This window comes from Ipomoea triloba, chromosome 2 (genome assembly GCF_003576645.1).
Source record: "Ipomoea triloba cultivar NCNSP0323 chromosome 2, ASM357664v1".
Taxonomy (NCBI): domain Eukaryota; kingdom Viridiplantae; phylum Streptophyta; class Magnoliopsida; order Solanales; family Convolvulaceae; genus Ipomoea; species Ipomoea triloba.
The window spans coordinates 18,115,318-18,132,295 of record NC_044917.1 but is presented as its reverse complement, the minus strand read 5'-3'; the positions used below and the strand labels follow the sequence as shown (position 1 = coordinate 18,132,295).

Here is a 16,978-nt window from a genome sequence, read left to right as displayed (position 1 = left end):
TTGTAAGTGAAAATAGATGCACAAGTGCAAGTAAAATGTATTACATGTATAAGTAAAATGTACGTTGAGCTCAATACTAAGTGTACCTAAAGTTATAACTAGTTGCACCTAATGTTATAAGTGGTGCACATAGGTGTACGAATGTTAATAAGGTAAATTACTTCCACTTGTAAGTGAAAAATAGGTACACTTGTAAGTGAAAATAAATGCACTTGTAAGTGAAACTAGGTGCACTTATAACATAATTACTTGTACCAAAGTTCGAGTTATTTATGAAAATACCACTGTGTCGTTTTTTTAAAAAATTACATCTGATTCGTTGATCTGGACACGTGGACGGCTGCGAAGCTTTCTCATTTCCTTCCTGGGTGATGGTTCGCACCTGAGCACACCCCTATATATATATATATATATATATACATATACATACATACATACATATATATATATATATATATATATATATATATATATATATATATATATATATATATTATACGCACATATATAATATACACATATATATACACATACATACACGCATACATATATATACACATAATATATTTTAAATATTATTATGAATAGCATTTTAAATACCACCGTTTAATATGTAGCCATATATGTTATTTATTAGATGACGGTTCTCAACAACTGCCGCATATATGATATAATAGTATAATACACGACGATTCTTAAGAATCGGCGTATAAAGTATTTATTTAATTTACAAAATGTCACGTACACGACACTTAGGGTGTGTTTGGAAAATGTCACGTTTTTCTGCAAAATGTTTTCTGGAAAATGAGTCATTTTCCGAAAAACAGTTTGAGTTTCTGTGTCTGGTTGCATCTTGGAAAACTGTCCTTGTGTGTTTGGTTCATTTTTCGGAAAATGAGTGGAAAGTGAGTATAATATAATTATATAATTTTTTTTATTGTATTTAAAATACAAAAAGATATAAAATAATAATATTTATATAAAAAAGAAAAGAAAAAAATACGACGTCTCATGTCGCTCTGGTTTCTGCTAGCAGAAAGCAGAGCTCCGGTACACTCAAACCAGTCCCCCGAAACAAAGAGAGGGACGGCCCATTGGCCGTCCCTAGCACGGGAGCGAATGGGAGCAATTTTCAGATTCCGGAAAACGACTTCCGGACAAAATGTCCGGAAGTCGTTTTCCGGAAAAAAACCTTCATTTTCCTTGGTGACCACATTTTCCAGAAGTTGTCAAACACCAAAAGCCGAAAAAATAATTTTCGGAAATCATTTTCCGGGTTACCAAACACATCCTTAATAAATCGCCTTCTATGTAAAATGAAATCGTCGAAGAATCTATGTTTTGTAGCAGTGATATTCATCATCTCCCCTCTTCTACACCTATTCTTAATTGGGACAATCAATTTTTATAACTGCCATTCAAATTTCTAATTAAATCCTCTCATTTTTTACATTCTTGATTTGTATTTACTATTTCTATTTAAAAAGAGTTTTTCCTAACATCTCATATTATTAATAAATTCATTTTTTTTTTCGAAATAAAAATTCTATCAATGTCAAATCTGATTGGCTACCCAATGATGAATTGTATATATAGTTCCTTGTGGATACACGGAATGAAATGATTTAAGAGTAATTTGGCAGAGTTAATTAAGCCACGCGAATAATAGGGAAGCTTGTAAGAAGCTCAACAAAACTTTGTGGCAAAAATTTTCGATATATCAAACTTACAAAAAATTATCGAAACTCAATTACCTTCAATAGAAAAATCAACAAGTATAACATAAGACATGAATTTGCCACCTTTTTCTTTAAATTCTAAAAAGAGGATTAAAAATATTTTGGAAGACAATTACACTAATTTGATTATTTCGAAATTTTATTTAATACTTATTTTTATAATCAGTAATAATTTGACGCTAAAATAAAATTGACATTGTATAATTGTATTTATAAGATAGACAATATCAAAGTCATGAAAGGAGTTAAGAGTTAAACATCAGAATGCCCTCCTATTTTGACTTTATTTTCATAAAATCAAAGTATCAGATTTTAGAAACAATAGAAAAGAAAAAGAAAAAAGAGGGCAACAGACAGTGTATGTGTAGGTACGTTGTTCATGCAGGTCAACCTCACTCTGTACAGCATATGATCCTGCTAGTTGACCTTTTCACAACTATAGCAGTGAAACCTGAAACGAATTAAACATTCTCTCATAGCAGTTTAACTTTCAACATTACTAGTTTTAACATTATCTCTATAAATTGGCCCAAGCACTAAGCCAAAGATGCATCACATCCCCAAGTTCCCTCTTACAAAACTGTCCATATATCCGTCCTTGAGAGATCATCAGAAATGAAGGCCTTTAACCTCATGATACTGGCAATTCTGTTGCTTCTCTTGGCAGAAGCACAATTTTCATCGGCTACATGCGACGTGCAGCAGCTGAGCCCTTGTCTAAGTGCCTTAACGTTCGACACCAAACCATCACAACTTTGTTGCGTGAGACTTAATCAACAAAAGCCTTGCTTCTGCGAATACGTCAAGAATCCCACTCTGAAGGAGTATGTCATCGACTCCCCAGCTGCCAAGAAAGCCATTGAAACCTGCAAGGTTTCACTTCCCAAGTGCTGAGAAAACCTCCATTATTCGAACCGTGTTATCTATCATTCTATCCTACCGTATTTGCTCTATATGTGCATTAAATTATTACAAAGAATAAACACTTTTCTCTTTCTCTTGTACGTGTGTGTTTACCTATGTCTAGCTTGAATGTTAAAATCATAGCCAGAGCTTGGTTATATGATCTTTGTACCGATTACATGTCATTTCTATATATGAAAGATATTCCATTACCCTTTATCATTTCTCTATCCTACATTTATTATTGAGATATATGATTACTTTTGATCTTCCATTATACACATTTTCATTTTTAGTTATTTAAATTTTACAAATTGATCAAATATAGGGTGTGTTTGGTTCATGGGTTTATCTATCAGAAATGAGAATCAAAGTCATTGTTATTGCTTGGTTGACAGGTTTCTAGCTAGAACTCTACTATGGGGTTTGATTACCCCCTTAATTAGAAAATTCATTCTCAAAAAAATAAGGGTTCCATTCTGGATCGTCCCGCTTACAAAAAATACTTTTGACGTCGGTTATTTTTTACATACAACGTCGGTTATTTCGCTACGTAATACTCACCAACATAGTAAATAAATTACATGGCATCGATTTTTTAAAATCGACGTCGTATGTCATTTTTTAAAAAAAAAAAAATTAAGATACGACGTCGGTTGTTGTAAAACACCGACGTGGTACTTTTTTTTTTAAATAAAAAAAAAAGGAGAGATACGACGCTAGTTCTTTTCCAGAACCGACATCGTATCTCTTTTAATAATAATAGTAATAGTAGTAATAGTAACAACAACATACGACAGGCGACGCTGTATGCAATTGAGGCCTTTGGTATTAATAATAGTAGTAACCCACAATACTCACTTGCATACGACGTGAACATGTGAGTGCCGTGGGTTACCAACGGGCTGCTCTATTCCGTCTTCTCACTATCGCGTTGATCTCGTGGTCAATTGTTAGCAATCCTTGCACACCTTTAGAACGGGTTTGCATGCAACTAACTATTCACATGTGAGCACAAAGACAACAAGAACACTTTTGCAACTAGAAGTAGTTGCTAGTAAGAGTTGTAGCAATTTAAATACTCAAAAACAACAAAGTAAATTGCAAAAATAACAAGTAAATGATGGTGGTTAGACTCTCTAACTCGAACTGTCCCCTGTTAACCTAAATGGACTAATTACTCAAAAACTGATGTCATTCCCTACCAAGGCGCCATTTGAAAGTTGGTTTTAGCTAAAGATATTTGAGTATTGCATGTTCAAGTAATAAATAATGAGAACAAGTAAGTGAGACAATAGATAAAATAGAGATTTGAACCAAACGTCCTTGCATAAAATCTCATTTGTGTCTAAAGTTTAAGTTATGTAAGTCTAGATGACGAACTTAGGGAAATGGTTTAAGTGCCAATGTAACTCTCGTAATCATTTGGACTATCAACTAATCCTAAGTCCCATTCTCATGGCAACTTGACTAGATGAGACAATTCAACAAACATTTTGTGTGCCTATTTCCTTCAAACTTCCTTTTCTCAAATGTGAGTAAGAAATATGAGAGGTATGGTTATGGTATAGCCTTATTCTCATATGTGAAACACCAATTCCAAGTATTTCTTGCATAATTTGGCCATAACTATGAAGAGTCAATTCAATTTCACCCAATTCATAACCAAGTTCAACAATAAGACAATACAGAACCTAATTTATGCAATTCAATTCATATTGGGATTCATACTCAAGGAAGTTCAATTCAAATCCTAGATATGTATAACGACTCATACTTGAAATGTAAAAACTAGAAGTAATTGAAGTATTAAACATGGAGTTCAAAATTACAAGATATGTAAGAAGCAACAAAATGAAATATAATTTGATTAAACTTGATAAAGGAAATCTTGAAATTGAAGTTGAATGTTGTAATTACAAAGGATTTCTTCCTCTAAATCTTCTAATTGATATTGGATTACAATGTACAAGGATTCTAAGATAGGTTTGTCGAGAGAAATCTAGAGGGAGAGTTCAGAAATTCAAAAGTATCTTCAAAATAACTAACCAAAGGTATTTATAGTGTGAAGTCCGTGTCTTCTCGCAGCCTTCAGGACAAGGAGTCATGGTGGAACTCATGGTGTGAGTCCCACCGTGAGTATCAATGATCATAAACTGATCACTGAGACTCACACTAACACTCACTATAACACCCCCGATTTTAACACATCCGAGCCTAGGGTAATATGAATTCTAAAACATAGATAAGTGGATTAAACGAATGACTTTCAAACATCAAAGTCTAATACTTAGCATATCGGGAGTGCTACCGTCGTAGCCAGGCATCCAAGACTGACTACCTGACTAAGCTAAAGTCTAAACAAATCCAAAACAAACTAAATCATAAGGGTTCTTAGACCCCAGCGTCTAAGCACCAATAAAACAGAGCAGACATAAATCTTCATACAAGTCTACATCAGGATATTCAATCTAATGAATGGTTTAATAACCTAGGAGCTAGATAACAAAATACTAATCTAATCTGGCAACGCGCTCATCATTCAAGAATCCAAACCTGAAAGGGGTTAATCATATATATATATATATATATATAGGGATGCACTCCCAAACGAACTGCCGCCCAGGTAAGAAATGAGAACGCTTCACAGCCGTCCACGTGTCCAGATCAACGACTCAGATGCAATTTTAAAAAAATGACGCGGTGGCATTTTCGTAAATAACTGGAACTTTGGTGCACCTAATTTCACTTATAAGTGTACCTAGTTTCACTTACAAGTGCACCTATTTTCGCACCTATTTTCATTTACAAGTGCAAGTAATTTACCTTATTAATATTCATGCACCTATTTTCCCAATTACTTTCACTTACAAATGCAAGTAATTTACCTTGTTAATATTCATCCCATGCACCTAGTTATAACATAGGTTGCACCTAGTTATAACATTTGATGCACCTAGATATAACATTAGGTACACTTAGTATTGATGCTCACTGTACAATTCACTTGCACCTATAATATATTTTACTTGCATCCGCAATACATTTTACTTGCACTTGTGCAAGTAATTTACTTTGTTAACATTCATGCACCTGGTTGAAACCTATATAGTTATAGCATTAGGTGCACCTAGTTATAACATTAGGTGCACTTAGTATTGATGCTCATTGTATAATTTACTTGCACTTGTAATACATTTTACTTGCACCTGTGCACCTATTTTCACTTGCAGGTGTAAGTAATTTACCTTGTTAACATTTATGCACCTGGGTGCACCTATGTGCACCTAGTTATAACATGATGTGCACCTAGTTATAATGTTAGGTGCTACTACATCCTGGACACATGGCGCGCTGTGATTCGTCCGCATTTCTCTCCTGGGCGGCCAGTACGCATTTGAACGCGATCCTATTACGCATGTTATAACTAGGTGCACATAGGTGCACCAAGTGCATAAATGTTAACAAGGTAAATTACTTGCACCTGCAAGTGAAAATAGGTGCACACGTGCAAGTAAAATGTATTACAAGTGCAAGTAAATTGTACAATGAGCATCAATACTAAGTGCACCTAATGTTATAACTAGGTGCACCTAATGCTATAACTAGGTCCACATAGGTTGCAACCAGGTGCATGAATGTTAACAAAGTAAATTACTTGCACAAGTGCAAGTAAAATGTATTGCAAATGCAAGTAAAATATATTACAGGTGCAAGTGAATTGTACAGTGAGCATCAATACTAAGTGTACCTAATGTTATAACTAGGTGCATCTAATGTTATAACTAGGTGCAACCTATGTTATATCTAGGTGCACCTAGGTTGCACCCAGGTGCATGAATATTAACAAGGTAAATTACTTGCATTTGTAAGTGAAAGTAATTGCGAAAATAGGTGCATGAATATTAATAAGGTAAATTACTTGCACTTGTAAATGAAAATAGGTGCGAAAATAGGTGCACTTGTAAGTGAAACTAGGTGCACCAAAGTTCCAGTTATTTACGAAAATGCCACCGCGTCATTTTTTTAAAATTGCATCTGATTCGTTGATCTGGACACGTGGACAGCTGTGAAGCGTTCTCATTTCTTACCTGGGCGGCAGTTCGCATGGGAGTGGATCCATATATATATATAGGATTGCATTCAAATGAGAACAGTGCGCCCAGGAGAGAATTGAGAACGAATCGCAGCGCGCCACGTGTCCAGATGTAGTTACACCTAAGGTTATAACTAGGTGCACTTAGGTGCAAGAATGTTAACAAGGTAAATTACTTGCATTGTAAGTGAAAATACGTGCGTAAGTGCATGTAAAATGTATTACATGTGCAAGTAAAATGTACATTGAGCATCAATACTAAATGCGCCTAACTTTATAACTAGTTGCACCTAAGTGCACGAATGTTAACAAGGTAAATTACTTGTACTTGCACGTAAGTGAAAATAGGTGCACTTGTAAGTGATTTTACTAGCACTTTTTTGTTTCCAAATGTGCATCAACTACTTGCACTTATGACACATTTACTTGCACAAAAGTTCAAGTTATTTACGAAAACGCCACCGCGTCATTTTTTTAAAATTACATTTGGTTCGTTGATCTGGACATGTGGACGGTTGTGGATCGTTCTTATTTCTCTCCTAGGCACCCGTTCTCATTAGAGCGCACCCCTATATATATATATATATAATGTGGACGCGCATTTCCGTGCGATTCACACCACTATGCATACAAATATACACCACTCAATGTTAGAAAATGCACCACAATGAAAATACACAAAAACACCAAAAAACACACCGCACACTCAAAATATTGCACCATAACCTCCTTGCCCCTAATGGTACATTTCCTAACACTGTGTGGTGTATTATGTATATTTGCATACCTAGTGCTGTGTTTTTTGGCAATGCGTACCTAATAGTGCATATTTGTATGGTGCATTTTCTAACATTGAGTGGTGTATATTTGTATACATAGTGGTGGATCGTTCTTATTTCTCTCCTGGGCACCCGTTCTCATTAGAGCGCACCCCCTATATATATATATATATATATATATATATATATATAATGTGGTCGCACATTTCCGTGCGGTTCACACCACTATGCATACAAATATACACCACTCAATGTTAGAAAATGCACCACAATGAAAATACACAAAAACACCAAAAAACACACCACACACTCAAAATATTGCACCATAACTTCCTTGCCCCTAATGGTACATTTGTAACACCCCGGCTCGGCTATACCGTACATCCGGAGTGGTTACCGCCGCACCTAGACTGAACCCAATCAAATCCAGAAAGAGTCCACTCTAGATGCACAGTCTACAGAAGGAAAACTGTTTCACACACTTTCTTCTTGACAAAAGCTTTACGTATATATTGCAGCGGGAAGAAAGGAAGGTAGCTAGGTTAGCTACTACTATATATACAAGGATCGACCCATTGGGTCCAAAAACATGAAAGTTTAAGTTGTTCACAACTTGTTAGCCATACTAAGGCTAAAAAAGATATTTTCACTAAAAAAAGGAGTTGTTCTAGACAGTATACTTCGGAGAGGGCGGAGCAGGAGGAGCAAGCGGAGCAGGAGGAGCAGGAGCGTCACCAAGAGCGTAGGGGTCATCATCAAGCAGGAACTGCACATAGTCATCATAGTCCAACACTGGAAACACAACTCAGATGAGCTCTCAACGCTCATCGGGCTACAAGAGCACACACTAGACAACGTCTGTTAAAAGAAAAACACATTGAAGTGTAGTTAGCACGACGGCTAAGTAAGAGAATCCATGGTCACCCAAAATTCAACAAAGGTTTTCAAAACATGTATAAGAGAGTTTTGTAACTTTTATTCATTTGATGAGATTTCTCCTGTAAATAAATTAACAACGAGGACTTGCACAAAAAGTAATTAGTGAACCAAAATCAACATGTCTCTTAAGACAAAATCATTTCTTTCTCAAGGTCGTTACAGAGTAACCCTTTTTTCATCTTTAAAACTTCCTTAGTTTCATATTAGCAAGCGTGAGGCCTTTGGAGTATTCTCATAACTCCCTCTCTGACCACTTGGATCATCGAACTCGGGGTCAGTGGTCATCACCCGGTCTAACGTTGATCCCCTGGACGTAAGGTTCGTTAAAATGATTCCTAGCTGGCCTAGCCAGGTCCGTTAAAACGACACCTCCCCGGACTTCTAGAGTAACTATACTTTAAGTGTGCACACCCCCATAGGAATACCTCATCCTACGAGTTATATAGTACCCGGCGAATAGACTTCGCCCTGCAGTATGAACTAATCATACAATATATCATAACGACGAATAGACTTCGCCCTGCAGTATGAATGATCATACAATATATCATAACGACCACTAGGCAAGGGCACTTAAAGCCACCCGTGGGTCAATCAAGGTCCTCCTCAACTACTTTAGAAACTAAGGTTTTGAAAACATTTTCCTTTCTTCAGTTTTCTTTCTTAAATCATTTCTTTTTGGACATATTTCTCATTTGAGTCCAATACTTGAAATTGGCTACCTCATTAGCCCATGGAAGATTTTCAAAATACTCTCAGTACCCGCAGGCTTTTCAAACACCATTTTCTCCTCTTTCTCACGTAAAGTACAAACTCACTAAAAGTGGTATTTTCCTTCAAAAATAAGGTTTTGACAACCTGTGTACCAAAATAGCATACGTTCTTCAACGTAAGTTTTTATAAAAATTTTTGGATATACTTCATATTCAAGTCTCATACTTGAAATCCATCCACCTAGTTATACCCTTATATATTCTACTAACACAACAAAGATCATAAATCCCTATTTCAACTATCAATTATTAAATCTTAAGTGACAAAACCAACTTAAGGGACTTCTTACCTCTTGGTTGAAGTACTTTTTGCAAGAAGGATTTTGATCCTCTACTCAAATCTTTCACCAAAAATTCCTAGGCAAAACATATCATCATAATAATAATTTTAGGAAATCTTAACCTATAGTTAGGTTCTAGGGAAGAAAACAAGGCTTTTAACCGAATAAAAATGGAATTTTACCGAATAGATGATGATCTTGATGAAGAAATTGGCTATGGATGCTCTTGAATTCAAGGAAGAAGATGAAGTTTTCTCTCTCTCTTTCCTCTCCAATATTTCGGTCACAATGGGGAAAAATAAAATGATCAAGCTTATATATTTTCCCTTATAAGATTAGGATGAGGAAGCTTGGAGAAAAAGTTACATTGTTTCTTATAAGGGAAGAAAGAAGAAACTTGGAGATCAAGTTTCTATTTAGATCATCTCCAAAAATTATTTTAATATTAGCATGTGGCTAGAAGGAATGACACTTGTCACAATGCTATGGTAAATCTTGAAGAATAAGACTTCCCTTGCCAGTTAGGGGATAAATCAGATAAAGTTACGGTAGAAAATAATTTAGGGACAATAGGGTGGCTGCCTAGGTTCTAGAAGAGACAAAATAAAATTAAAACATAGATGATATCAGTCAAATAATTGGTATCAAATTGAAGAATACATGTGCTGGCAGAAAGAAATTGGCAGAACACTGGATCCGGATTAAAAATATTATTGGGANGAAACACAACTCAGATGAGCTCTCAACGCTCATCGGGCTACAAGAGCACACACTAGACAACGTCTGTTAAAAGAAAAACACATTGAAGTGTAGTTAGCACGACGGCTAAGTAAGAGAATCCATGGTCACCCAAAATTCAACAAAGGTTTTCAAAACATGTATAAGAGAGTTTTGTAACTTTTATTCATTTGATGAGATTTCTCCTGTAAATAAATTAACAACGAGGACTTGCACAAAAAGTAATTAGTGAACCAAAATCAACATGTCTCTTAAGACAAAATCATTTCTTTCTCAAGGTCGTTACAGAGTAACCCTTTTTTCATCTTTAAAACTTCCTTAGTTTCATATTAGCAAGCGTGAGGCCTTTGGAGTATTCTCATAACTCCCTCTCTGACCACTTGGATCATCGAACTCGGGGTCAGTGGTCATCACCCGGTCTAACGTTGATCCCCTGGACGTAAGGTTCGTTAAAATGATTCCTAGCTGGCCTAGCCAGGTCCGTTAAAACGACACCTCCCCGGACTTCTAGAGTAACTATACTTTAAGTGTGCACACCCCCATAGGAATACCTCATCCTACGAGTTATATAGTACCCGGCGAATAGACTTCGCCCTGCAGTATGAACTAATCATACAATATATCATAACGACGAATAGACTTCGCCCTGCAGTATGAATGATCATACAATATATCATAACGACCACTAGGCAAGGGCACTTAAAGCCACCCGTGGGTCAATCAAGGTCCTCCTCAACTTACTTTAGAAACTAAGGTTTTGAAAACATTTTCCTTTCTTCAGTTTTCTTTCTTAAATCATTTCTTTTTGGACATATTTCTCATTTGAGTCCAATACTTGAAATTGGCTACCTCATTAGCCCATGGAAGATTTTCAAAATACTCTCAGTACCCGCAGGCTTTTCAAACACCATTTTCTCCTCTTTCTCACGTAAAGTACAAACTCACTAAAAGTGGTATTTTCCTTCAAAAATAAGGTTTTGACAACCTGTGTACCAAAATAGCATACGTTCTTCAACGTAAGTTTTTATAAAAATTTTTGGATATACTTCATATTCAAGTCTCATACTTGAAATCCATCCACCTAGTTATACCCTTATATATTCTACTAACACAACAAAGATCATAAATCCCTATTTCAACTATCAATTATTAAATCTTAAGTGACAAAACCAACTTAAGGGACTTCTTACCTCTTGGTTGAAGTACTTTTTGCAAGAAGGATTTTGATCCTCTACTCAAATCTTTCACCAAAAATTCCTAGGCAAAACATATCATCATAATAATAATTTTAGGAAATCTTAACCTATAGTTAGGTTCTAGGGAAGAAAACAAGGCTTTTAACCGAATAAAAATGGAATTTTACCGAATAGATGATGATCTTGATGAAGAAATTGGCTATGGATGCTCTTGAATTCAAGGAAGAAGATGAAGTTTTCTCTCTCTCTTTCCTCTCCAATATTTCGGTCACAATGGGGAAAAATAAAATGATCAAGCTTATATATTTTCCCTTATAAGATTAGGATGAGGAAGCTTGGAGAAAAAGTTACATTGTTTCTTATAAGGGAAGAAAGAAGAAACTTGGAGATCAAGTTTCTATTTAGATCATCTCCAAAAATTATTTTAATATTAGCATGTGGCTAGAAGGAATGACACTTGTCACAATGCTATGGTAAATCTTGAAGAATAAGACTTCCCTTGCCAGTTAGGGGATAAATCAGATAAAGTTACGGTAGAAAATAATTTAGGGACAATAGGGTGGCTGCCTAGGTTCTAGAAGAGACAAAATAAAATTAAAACATAGATGATATCAGTCAAATAATTGGTATCAAATTGAAGAATACATGTGCTGGAAGAAAGAATTTGTCAGAACTCTGGATCCGATTAAAAATATTATTGGGAGTATTTGGTAAGGTATTTTGATACCATTTTCTTCAAATATGTAGTTAAGCAAGTCTAGAACCTACATATAAAATTTCATAATGATCGGAGTAGTATAAGTATGGTTTTCGAATTTTTTTTCCAAAACTAGTCCAGAGAGAAAAATTCTGGACAGCACACTGCCAAGGGCAAAAACGTAATTTTTTGTGTTTACTCAAATATCCAAATGACCAAAAATTTTTAAGGATATCAAGTACTATAGGTTGGGGTTCTAAAATAAAAATTTCAGGTAAAACGGAGTTCGGGAAGTATGTTTACCGAATAAATCTTTCGGACTGCGCATCGTTGAAATTTTCTGAAAAAGAATAGTTAGATACATTTTTGGCTAAAAATCATTTTGTAACAAAAATGGTGAATAAATTTCGGGGTGTCACAATCTATCCCCGTTAAAAAGGCTTCGTCCCCGAAGCTTCCTTTCTTATCATCTAAGGTTCAAGATAGACCACCACTCACTTCCCCTTTACACATAACGGCATATAGTACGCTTAATCTAGCGCACAACTTAACTTAGGTATGTAACGAGTAGGTCGATGGTGAATTCTACTTTTCTTCCCGGCGGCATTTCCGTGAGGTCGTCGGGAAATACGTCAGTAAATTCGCGTACAACTGGGATTCGATTAATCTTAGGTTCTTTTACTTCGGCATCTTGTATCAAACAGAGATACACTTCGCATCCCTGGTGAACGTACTTCTTCAATTTCTGCATTGTCAACAACCTTTGCTCGGGTTGCTTGTCAATTCCTTGGTAGGATATTCTCTTCCCTTTTGGTCCTCGTAAGACAACTTTTTGCTCATTACACACTATCCGAGCTTTATACTTATCCAACCAATCCATCCCGAGTACTACATCGATGCCCTCAAGTTCAAAACGAACGAGGTTTCCGGGACAGTTAGATCCAGCTATTTCTATTGCAACGTTATCCTAACCATCTCTACAGGCTACTACTATTCCTGAGGAAGTTTTGACATATAGATCTAATCTACTAGTAGGCCTTAACTTCAGTTTATCAGCAACCTTAGATGACATAAATGAATTGGTAGCCCCCGTATCAAATAGCACTAAACCAAGTACTGAATTTATGAGAAAGGTACCGGTTACGACGTCGCTAGCCTGAGCTTGAGTACTATTGACGACGTAAATCCTGCCTTGGTTCCCCGTGCTGCTTTCTCCCATTGCTTGCTTTCCTTTGTAGTTGGGACTAGATGTGGCGTTTGTTGGTCTCCCTCGATTTGCTGACTGGAAGTTGACCACTTTATTTTCTGTCTCTGCGGGCATCCTGTCGGTGTTCCCATTAAATCTTCTTCCCTGGCTCGCATTTTGCAGGGGTTTTTGGAGATTGTATACCGGGGTTCGGCACTCCAAAGCTTTGTGTCCCAGGCGGCCACACTTGTAGCACTTAATTCTTATTCCTTGACAATTCTCTCCGGGATGATTCCTTCCACATCTCCAGCAAGCAGGATGGTTTCCCTGATTGATTCCTTCCCTTCCTCTTCCTTGTGTTGGGTTAAAGCTACCTTGGTTAGCTTGCTTATTTTCCAACTGGAATTTCCGTGGTCTATCAACCTTTCATTTGTTTCGACCGTAAACTTCCTGTTGGTCCAAATACACCTGATAGTGATCTGATGCCCTATCGTATGCCTCCTTCAAAGTAGAGCACATGAATGGTGCGATCGCGCTTCTTACGTTCCAATCCAATCCTCGGACGAATCTTCTTGCCTTACTCGCTTCGTCGGGCACGATTTCTTGAGCGAAACGCATCAGCTCCACGTATTGGTCATGGTATTCTTGGATAGTTGCTCCTTTCTGTTTTAGTCTTAAAAATTCTTCACACTTGATTCCTTTGATACGCTCCGTGTAGAATTGTCCTCTCAATTCCACTTTGAATTTTTCCCAGCCAAAATCTGGGTCTTGCAGGAGGTCAGGTCCAACTGTTGCCCACCAATTATCTGCAGCTTTCGTCAAGTAATAGACTGCGGAAGGTACTCGCTGATCTATAGGACAGTTTACCGCATTAAGCAATTTGTCGAACGTCCGGATCCATTCTTCCAAAATAACCGGATCTTTTTCTCCAGCGTAATACGGTGGTTGTCGATTTGCTATCGCTTTAGCAAAGTCAACCCGTGGCTGCCTTTGGTTTTGGTTCTGGGCTTGCTGAGCCAGCATAAACTCAGTCATTCGTTCTATTGCTTGGGCCATACGATCCATTGCAGAAATGTTGTCGTTGTTACCAGCAGGCACACGTCGTCGAGGTGGCATTTTCGCTGGACGACAGTTTCAGATTAGCGCCCGCGATATATAAGTTCTTAAGGAGTTAGTTAGTTAGGCAGTTAGTATAGCAACTACTCAAGTCCTATACGACATTCCCTAACATACACTTCATCATACCCACTACGCAGGGGTTTCAATCATAGCATAATGATAATTAATGCATTACGCTAGCAAGCTTACTCATCATAATCCTAAGCAAGGATTAACACATGCAGGAAATCACAAGTATTGGTCACATTATTCAACAACCAGAATCGTGAGATTCTGTAAGGTGGAAGTGAAATACCCCTTTTTACTCTGCCTGGCCTCCGTTCCAGCTCTGCTCCGAAGCTTATACTCATTAAACTGGAATTACGACTTAGGTCGACGTTAACGAACCTAAGCTGACTCGAAACTTGATTAACTCGAAACTTCGAAAAGAGGGCTGACTCGAAACAAGGCTCTGATACCACCTTGTAACACCCCGGCTCGGCTATACCGTACATCCGGAGTGGTTACCGCCACACCTAGACTGAACCCAATCAAATCCAGAAAGAGTCCACTCTAGATGCACAGGCTAAAGAAGGAAAACTGTTTCACACACTTTCTTCTTGACAAAAGCTTTACGTATATATTGCAGCGGGAAGAAAGGAAGGTAGCTAGGTTAGCTACTACTATATATACAAGGATCGACCCATTGGGTCCAAAAACATGAAAGTTTAAGTTGTTCACAACTTGTTAGCCATACTAAGGCTACAAAAGATATTTTCACAAAAAAAAGGAGTTGTTCTAGACAATATACTTCGGAGAGGGCGGAGCAGGAGGAGCAGGAGGAGCAGGAGCGTAACCGGGAGCGTAGGGGTCATCATCAAGCAGGAACTGCACATAGTCATCATAGTCCAACACTGGAAACACAACTCAGATGAGCTCTCAGCGCTCATCGGGCTACAAGAGCCCACACTAGACAACGTCTGTTAAAAGAAAAGAAAAACACATTGAAGTGTAGTTAGCACGACGGCTAAGTAAGAGAATCCATGGTCACCCAAAATTCAACAAAGGTTTTCAAAACATGTATAAGAGAGTTTTGTAACTTTTACTCATTTGATGAGATTTCTCCTGTAAATAAATTAACAACGAGGACTTGCACAAAAAGTAATTAGTTAACCAAAATCAACATGTCTCTTAAGACAAAATCATTTCTTTCTCAAGGTCGTTACAGAGTAACCCTTTTTTCATCTTTAAAACTTCCTTAGTTTCATATTAGCAAAGCGTGAGGCCTTTGGAGTATTCTCATAACTCCCTCTCTGACCANTTCTTACGTTCCAATCCAATCCTCGGACGAATCTTCTTGCCTTACTCGCTTCGTCGGGCACGATTTCTTGAGCGAAACGCATCAGCTCCACGTATTGGTCATGGTATTCTTGGATAGTTGCTCCTTTCTGTTTTAGTCTTAAAAATTCTTCACACTTGATTCCTTTGATACGCTCCGTGTAGAATTGTCCTCTCAATTCCACTTTGAATTTTTCCCAGCCAAAATCTGGGTCTTGCAGGAGGTCAGGTCCAACTGTTGCCCACCAATTATCTGCAGCTTTCGTCAAGTAATAGACTGCGGAAGGTACTCGCTGATCTATAGGACAGTTTACCGCATTAAGCAATTTGTCGAACGTCCGGATCCATTCTTCCAAAATAACCGGATCTTTTTCTCCAGCGTAATACGGTGGTTGTCGATTTGCTATCGCTTTAGCAAAGTCAACCCGTGGCTGCCTTTGGTTTTGGTTCTGGGCTTGCTGAGCCAGCATAAACTCAGTCATTCGTTCTATTGCTTGGGCCATACGATCCATTGCAGAAATGTTGTCGTTGTTACCAGCAGGCACACGTCGTCGAGGTGGCATTTTCGCTGGACGACAGTTTCAGATTAGCGCCCGCGATATATAAGTTCTTAAGGAGTTAGTTAGTTAGGCAGTTAGTATAGCAACTACTCAAGTCCTATACGACATTCCCTAACATACACTTCATCATACCCACTACGCAGGGGTTTCAATCATAGCATAATGATAATTAATGCATTACGCTAGCAAGCTTACTCATCATAATCCTAAGCAAGGATTAACACATGCAGGAAATCACAAGTATTGGTCACATTATTCAACAACCAGAATCGTGAGATTCTGTAAGGTGGAAGTGAAATACCCCTTTTTACTCTGCCTGGCCTCCGTTCCAGCTCTGCTCCGAAGCTTATACTCATTAAACTGGAATTACGACTTAGGTCGACGTTAACGAACCTAAGCTGACTCGAAACTTGATTAACTCGAAACTTCGAAAAGAGGGCTGACTCGAAACAAGGCTCTGATACCACCTTGTAACACCCCGGCTCGGCTATACCGTACATCCGGAGTGGTTACCGCCACACCTAGACTGAACCCAATCAAATCCAGAAAGAGTCCACTCTAGATGCACAGGCTAAAGAAGGAAAACTGTTTCACACACTTTCTTCTTGACAAAAGCTTTACGTATATATTGCAGCGGGAAGAAAGGAAGGTAGCT

The 16,978-nt window shown here is 37.5% G+C and overlaps 2 protein-coding genes across 2 annotated transcripts; both read right to left on the bottom strand.

Annotated features, from left to right (window-relative positions):
• Positions 1 to 13,753: 13,753 nt before the first annotated feature.
• LOC116010858 lies at positions 13,754 to 14,443 on the bottom strand. The gene has a single exon (XM_031250356.1). The coding sequence runs from the start codon at positions 14,441 to 14,443 to the stop codon at positions 13,754 to 13,756; it is 690 nt and encodes a 229-aa protein (XP_031106216.1).
• A 780-nt stretch (positions 14,444 to 15,223) lies between these two features.
• LOC116010856 lies at positions 15,224 to 16,326 on the bottom strand. The gene is made up of 2 exons (XM_031250355.1): positions 15,754 to 16,326; positions 15,224 to 15,313 (listed from the first exon to the last, which is right to left on the bottom strand). Exons 1-2 carry the CDS (start codon positions 16,324 to 16,326, stop codon positions 15,224 to 15,226), a joined length of 663 nt encoding a protein of 220 aa, XP_031106215.1.
• Positions 16,327 to 16,978: the final 652 nt, after the last annotated feature.